At 45.3% G+C, this 7,629-nt stretch overlaps 1 protein-coding gene across 1 annotated transcript; it reads left to right on the top strand.

The window, feature by feature from the left end:
- The first annotated feature begins 915 nt into the window (after window positions 1-915).
- LOC138768365 (histone H3.3A-like) lies at window positions 916-1,420 on the top strand. The gene has a single exon (XM_069946396.1). It carries the CDS (start codon window positions 972-974, stop codon window positions 1,380-1,382), a length of 411 nt encoding a protein of 136 aa, XP_069802497.1. The 5' UTR covers window positions 916-971; the 3' UTR covers window positions 1,383-1,420.
- Window positions 1,421-7,629: the final 6,209 nt, after the last annotated feature.

Raw genomic sequence — 7,629 nt, 5'->3', positions numbered from 1 at the left:
GACCCATGACGTAAGGTGACAGACATCCATGAGGTAACTGTTCATCCAGGGTCGTCTAGAGGTTAAGAGTGCCTTTACACAGAGAGATCTGTGGTGTCCCACCTTGGGTGTTATTAGTTTTTACACCCCTTGCAAAAGTTAGTACTTCCAGTAAACATGGTAATGAGGTAGTTCCTAAGTTTTACCACAAAATGTCACTATTATCTGTATATGGAGTAAGCAAAAAAGGTCCAGGCACTTCACCACAGCTTACTTGCAATTGTGCGTTTATTCACACGACTGCCAGTTGATAAAGGCGATTTTGCCGAAACGCGTCCTGCCCTGCTGTATGTGTGTACTATGTTGTGTAAATAAACACAACATTATCAAGTAAGCTGTGGTGAAGTGCCGGGACCTTTTTTGCTTACTCTGTGATAGTTTCCAAGGGCACCACGTGACGGAGTGTCGACATTATATCTACAAATATCATCTGTATATGCACTTGTATATTGCACAGCTGTAGTGAACAAAGGGTTATTGTTTGTTATAATCTGCGCACCAATGAGAGCCCTCTTCTCTTCTTCATTTCTCCCTATTCTCCTTTTCTCTTTACACTTTCTTCTCCACCACTCACAGGGGACATAACACCTCCTGTAAGAAGTTGTCACATGAGGGGAGGAAGTGCATGCCAACACTTAGTGAGCCTTACCCAGGTCTTGGTGAAGAGAGGACGCAAGACAAGACAATCCCTGCTGTGGTCCAGCTGGGCCCTGGCTTTGCCAGGTCCTCCCTCCAGTCAGTCCAGTGTAGTCTAGTCTAGTGTGTGGTAGAGGATAGATGCACATAGGAGACACAGAGACTTTTTCTTCAAAAACTACACCTATTCCTAGTATGCAGTGCTAAGCCACTCAGGAGAGAACAAGCCAGAGAAAGCCAGCAGCCTGTGCTCTCAGCTAGCGGGGAAGGTCTAGAACTCCTCTCTTGTCTCCATCATGGCTCGTACCAAGCAGACAGCCCATAAATCCACTGGTGGAAAATCCCCTAGGAAGCAGCTGGCGACCAAGGCAGCAAGGAAGAGCGCGCCCTCTACTGGAGGGGTGAAGAAACCACATCGTTACAGGCCGGGTACTGAGGCTCTTCGTGAGATCAGACGTTACCAGAAGTCCACTGAGTTGCTGATTCGCAAACTCCCGTTCCAGCGTTTGGTTCGTGAAATTGCTCAGGACTTCAAAACAGACTTGCGCTTCCAGAGCGCTGCCATTGGTGCTTTGCAGGAGGCAAGAAAGGCCTACCTGGTCGGACTGTTTGAAGACACTAACTTGTGCGCTATCCACGCCAAACGTGTCACAATTATGCCAAAAGACATCCAGCTAGCACGCCGCATATGCGGAGAGCGTGCTTAAAAGAAAAAAAAAAAAATCCTATCTTGTTCATCTTCAAACGCGAAAAAAAAAAAAAATCTCTTCTTCCTTGTAAAAAAAAACAAAAAAACAAAAAAAACAAGCCAGAGAACAACCAACCCATGCCGCAAACACTTTTAAAATGGCAGGACAGTATCCTGAAGCAAGAGGAACTGATCTGGATAGAGCAAAGTTGCTATAAGCCTAAATACTCTGTCTCAGAGCGCAGGTGTAACCAGGTAAATATGGCCACCTTGATCAACTCAGGTAACAAGGTCTGGGGCTTTTGTCATCCTAATAGGATGGGTCACCCAACACTGTAGAGCAACAGGTGGTATAACGACAGCAAAGGTCGAAACAAAGGTCGAAAATACTTTCAAGTATTTTTCAGTATTCTACTTCTTCTTCTAAAGTTCTGGCAGAGCACACTTCTACCCTTGGTTGGGACTCTCGGAACAAACTCCTCTCCACTACTCTGAACTCTCAGCACAGACTCCTCTCTACTGTTCTCAGCTCACTCTACTTCTCAGCACACAACCAAGTCAGCTCAGCTCTTCTACTCCAAAGGCTCTTAGCACAGATTCTGTTCTGTCACGTCTACTGTCTATGATCAGCTATTGTACAAAGTATTCTCACAGTGAAGAAGATTTTATTTATGACAACAGGACTGTGGTTGGGGGTACAGATAGTCCGGGTGGGTCACAGCTCCACTCGAGACCACCGTGATAAGTACCCAAGGGACCCCCTCACAGCCCGGTTGGTCACCGACCACAGGGGAAAGGACATAGCCAGCCCCCTAAACTAAAAGCAGGTGTGCCTCCATACTTGTGTGCCCAACTGAAACTGGCGGCATGATAATCTACCATCTGGCTGAGCTATATCCCAAGTAACCACTACATTAGTGACGTCACACATCACCATCTGGTAAGTGACCGGTCGTCCATGACCAGGCTATACTACAGCCACCACAGATATTTCTGACAGACTTTTGAAGCCAAAGCCAGGAATGGATTTTAAAATAGAAGAAATCTCAGTCATTCCTTTATGACCTGTTCTCTGTTTATAGTCTCTTCATGGCTTTTGCTTCAAAAATCTGTCAGATAAATCTCTTTGTGTAAACGCACCAGTAGTCTGTAATAAGGCATTATTACAGAACCTATCAGGTCACATGGCAGGACCAAGAATGAACCACATCCTGAACTCCTCACTGTTCACACAAGGAGCTCCAAACCTACTGGAATAGTTTCCGAAAGTTGCCGTTTTCCAGAGAACTTTGTGAGAAGTGACATGATTGTCCCTAAGTGCTGCTCATCTCTATAGAGAAGATTGTCCCATAGAGCTTCCAGGCTGGGAATAGATGGGTAATATCTACACAGGAGACAAGGGCCCAGAAATCTCCCCAGAGATGATTAGGATGAAGCTTCTCAGTATGTACAGGATATAAATATGGCCTCTTCTGGCTCTATAGCAGTATAGGGCACCTTCATGGGTCTGATACTCTGCAGGTTCTTACATCTAACAGCCCCGGAACACTGGAAGCTTCTTCTGTATTATGGGGATCAGGAGGCTGAACAGGCCGGAGATTCTGAGAGGGAAGCACTGAGCCGCCACCAGACACATCCTCATCTGTAGGATCTACCAGGTGTGAGTGTTATATGGAAGTTCTTTATTAGTTGTATAATAGTGCTTTTAGTGTCTGCAGTATTTTAATTAGGTTGAGGCTAGGTTCACACAACGTCAAATGACAGCCATTAAAAAAATGGTTGTTTTTTCCGCGATTTAACTGACTGCAATGGTGATGCAATGAAGTCAACGGGAGGACGGACGTCCAGTGCACACAATGCCGGCAAAACCGGCCGTTTTTCAATGCGTTGTGTGCACTGGACGTCTGTCCTCCCAGTGACTTCAATGCATTGCCATTGCAGTCAGTTAAATCGCGGCAAAAATGGCCATTTTTTAGCGGCTGTCATTTGACGTTGTGTGAACCTAGCCTGTTCATGTATAATTTACTATATATATTTATATATTTATTTATTCTCGTGTCTGTCTATACTGTTTAAAATTTCCAGATTTTGCAACTTTTCTTGCTCGTAAAAATCCTAAATACTATCCAGGCTCTCACATAATGCACACATCTGTATATGTAGTGTCCCAGAACCAGGGTGCCACATCTGACATCTGTAATTTATGTTCTTCTAGCCGGAACCAAAGGTGTTCTCTAAAAGATAGGCAAGCAATAGAAGAATGTAGCCTGCTCACCGCTCCCTGGACACCTCTATAAGGTTTGTGTAGTAAAGATCAAAGACAGGATCAGCGCTGGTGAAATTTCCAGTGTAGTTTATTGAAGTTTATAAAACCAGCGTGTGAATCACAACAAAAGTCCCAGTCTAGGCCAACGTTTTCTGGTTACACTCCATGAACCATGACTAGTGTGTAATTAGAAACGTGTTAGCCTGGACTGGGACTTTATTATAGTGCTTGGAAAATCCCTATATTGTAATCTGTATTCTTCTTCTTCTTCTTCTTCTTCTTCTTCTTCTTCCAGCCATTTTTCTGTGCGTAATACAGCCCGAACCACTTTGCGCACAGACTCCGTTCAAACTGCGTTTCAAAGCCCTCGGCGGTGTGTGGTGTGCTATCTATTTTTCGTTTTGATCGGATTTGTCGTTTTTAAGAAATTTACATTTAAAGAATTTCCCATAGAAAATAATGGCCCATTGGAAATAATGGCCACACTCTAACCGCTAACAACCAATCACAGCACATATGCAAATAGCTGAGATATAGCAGCCAATAGGAATTCTAAGGTCTTGTCAGTCACTGCCTCATAACATCGACAGTCACATGTCCACTATTGGCCATTAGAAGATGTAGAAGATGGAAGGTCCTTAACCATTTTGTCTCACTGACATGAGTAAGATTGTCATGGTAACTGAGCAATGATCTTTACCATTATAAGTAGCAGAGTTCAGTCAGTAAAGTAGCAGAGCTGAGGCAGCTGTGTAGTAGGGACGGTAGCCAAGCCGCTCTAGATTTCCCCCATCTATATGGTATCCCATGTTGTCTCAAGGGAGCGGTAACTGGGGAAAACTGCCTCCGTGCGGCCAAGGTGAGGGCAGAGAGATCTGGGAAGACCAAGATGTGAGCATACCTATGAGATGTTGCAGTCTGTTTTCTAGTGACTGCTAGAAATTGATTCTTAACATGAAGATGGCGTATTCTTAAAATAACATCCCTCGGAGCCTCCGGGGAAATATAATCAGGCTTAGGAACACGGTGCGCCCAGTCAATAAGTATCTCGTCCAGTGGCGTAGCTACTATGAAGGCAGGGAAGGCGACTGCTATGGGGCCCCTGCATGAAGGGGGCCCGAGGAAGCCTGCCCTGCCTTCATGGTAGGTACCCCGCTCCCCAGGGGTCCAGAGAGGAAGAGGGACCCCCACTGCACTGTTCAGCCCTCTCACTGTAGTGCCGGGTGAGCGGGCTGAACAGAGGAGCAGGACCTGCCAGACGGCACAGGAGGGGGATTAAGGACCTTTGGGTCACATGACCCAAAGGTCCTCAATACCTCTATGTGAAGATCAGCCTGGACTACAGGAGGAGGAGGGGGAAGCCTGGGAGCTGTAAGTGCTGTGTATGTGTGTCAGTGAGTGTATTTATGTATCTGTGGGTATATGTATATGTCAGTGAGTGTATATATATATGTATCTTTGGGTATATGTATATGTCAGTGAGTGTACATATGTATCTGTGTATATATTTATATGTCAGTGTGTGTATGTATCTGTGGCTATATGTGTGTGTATGTCAGCAATGTCTGTAACACTGGTGTATATGTGTGTTTGCTCCCAAAGATGTTCTGCAGCAGCTTCTATTAATGCTGGTCTCTAATAAAAGAACCCACCATTAATATCTGCTGCATTTTCTTTTCTTTCTGGTTGAGTATTTCTTATTACAATCAGATGATTTCCCTGTATACAGTCTATTCATGGTGTATACATCAGCACTAGTGTAATCACATTACAGCGTATATATGTGTGTATGTCAGTGGCGTATCTGTATATATGTTATTGGTGCCTCTGTGTGTGTATATGTGCGTCATTGTCTGTCTTTGGCGAGGGGGGGGGGGGGGCGTACAGGATTTATGGGGCCCCATACAGTTTTTTGCTATGGGGCCCTATGAATCCTAGCTACGCCCCTGATCTCGTCCTTTTTGAAAGATGGTACCATATGCTCAATAAATCCCCTAGTGAAATCAGACAGTTCAGAGGATGGAATTGATTCAGGGACGCCTCTCAGTTTGAGATTTTGATCTCTGGTACGATTGTCCACTGTGGCTAAAGTCTGTTTAAGAGTAGATAATTCAGATTCCAGCAGGTGGTGAGATATCAGCAATGAGTTATATTCAGTTATAACGGAGGATAATGTGTCTTCCAGGCATTTAATCCTTTCTGTGGCTAATTGTACGGAGTCCGAAATTGCTAAAATAGCTTTGGTCTAGAATTCCGAAGGGCTAACAGCATCTTTCTCAATGAAGGCATAATAGAGGGGTCCGACTGACAAAGCATGTCGACCAGAGGATCATGTATTGCTGATGCAGGTGACCCTCGTGTTAGGGGCAATGTAGGCATTACAGTGCTCTGTCTGGCTTCCTGAGGGTTAACATCGGGTGAGGAAGCTAGTGTAGGGCAGGGAGATGCGTTCAGATCATCTGAAAAGAGTGCTGGCAAGCATAAGTCAGATAATGATTGCTGACGGCTGTCATCTCCAAGCGGTGAAAAAGGAGGCATTGGGAAGGGGGCGGCATATGGTGATAAAGAATATTGCTGCCGCTGCTGATGATGATGCTGATGCGTTGTCAAACCTAAGTCTGTCTGGGTAGCGTTATTACCAGCACCCCTCCGTTTCCAATTCCTCTTCTTCGGATGAGAAGGGGTTAATTGCTCACCCGATAAGTGCCTCTGTTGGCAAGCTGATGCGTCGGGTGTCGGAAAAGAGCTTGCCGCGCTGCCCCATCATTCGAGAAGAGTCGGTCCCGTTGTTTGTTCATATAAGTGACAGCGCCATCTTGCTGTATTCTGGCCGACGGCAAAGAAGAGAGAATCCTCCGTTTGGCGGTCGCGGAAGCTCTCCTCGAGGTGGTCATTGTTGCTGGGGAAAGCCGGGGGGATAGGGTGTCCCCCAAGATGTAGATTAAGTCTAGGTTCGCTGTAATATCGCTGCTTGTTTGTCCGATGTGCAGGAGCTCCGGCGGTGTGCGACTGCTCCCTTCAGCGGCAAACCACGCCCCCCCCCCCCCCAAATTGCTCTTAAAGGGGCAATACACAAGTTGCTCTTAAAGGGGCATTACATAAATCACATTTAAAGGGGCGATACCCAAGCCACTCTTAAAGAGATGGTACCCAAGGCGCTCTTAAAGGGACAGTACCCAAGTCGCTCTTAAAGGGGCATTATATAAATCACTTTTAAAGAGACAATACCCAAGCCGCTCTTAAAGGGAAAGTACCTAAGCCCCTCTTAAGGGACATTACCCAAGTTGCTCTTAAAGGGACGGTACTCAAGTCTCTCTTATGGGACGTTACCCAAGTCACTCTTAAAGGGACGTTACCCAAGTTGCTCTTAAAGGGGCAGTACCCAAGTTGCTCTTAAAGGGACGGTACCCAAGTCGCTCTTAAAGGGGCATTACATAAGTTGCTCTTAAAGGGATGGTACCCAAGCTGCTCTTAAAGGGACATACTCAAGTCACTCTTAAAGGTACGGTACGCAAGTCGCTCTTGAAGGGTCAGTACTTAAGATGGTTTTCAAAGGATGGTACCTAAGTCTCTTTTAAAGGGACAGTACTTAAGCTGGTCTTAAAGGGACAGTATATAGGTCACTCAAAGCGTTCCACAAAAGTCGCTCCTTAAGGGACTGTACCAAACTTGCTCTGGAAGAGACTGTACCAAAGTTGCTCTTAAAGGGACTGTACTAAAGTCGCTCTTAAAGGGAGGGTATCAAGGGTTAAAGTTTCTCTTAAAGGGAAGTCGCTGTTAAAGGGGCGCTCTTTTCAAACACTATGTATTTCCCTGGAAATGTAAATCTAGTTGTCTAAAAGATTCCTCGTACCCCTTAGTACTATTGCAGTTGTATTTTATTGTAAACCTTTGCAGACTGCTCTGTTCACTTTTGGCTATTATTAGTTTTCTATGCCAGCACATTGCAGTGAAAAGGGCTTAATGCTCATGAATTATTTGTGGTTAGTTTGTTAGCTCA

The sequence above is a fragment of the Dendropsophus ebraccatus genome, chromosome 1 (assembly GCF_027789765.1).
Source record: "Dendropsophus ebraccatus isolate aDenEbr1 chromosome 1, aDenEbr1.pat, whole genome shotgun sequence".
Classification (NCBI taxonomy): domain Eukaryota; kingdom Metazoa; phylum Chordata; class Amphibia; order Anura; family Hylidae; genus Dendropsophus; species Dendropsophus ebraccatus.
This window is presented reverse-complemented; position numbering and strand designations above follow the sequence as displayed.

What these genes read in the sequence shown, in the direction of transcription:
- LOC138768365 (XM_069946396.1), top strand. Translation starts at nt 972, where the DNA reads ATGGCTCGTACCAAGCAGACAGCCCATAAATCCACTGGTGGAAAATCC.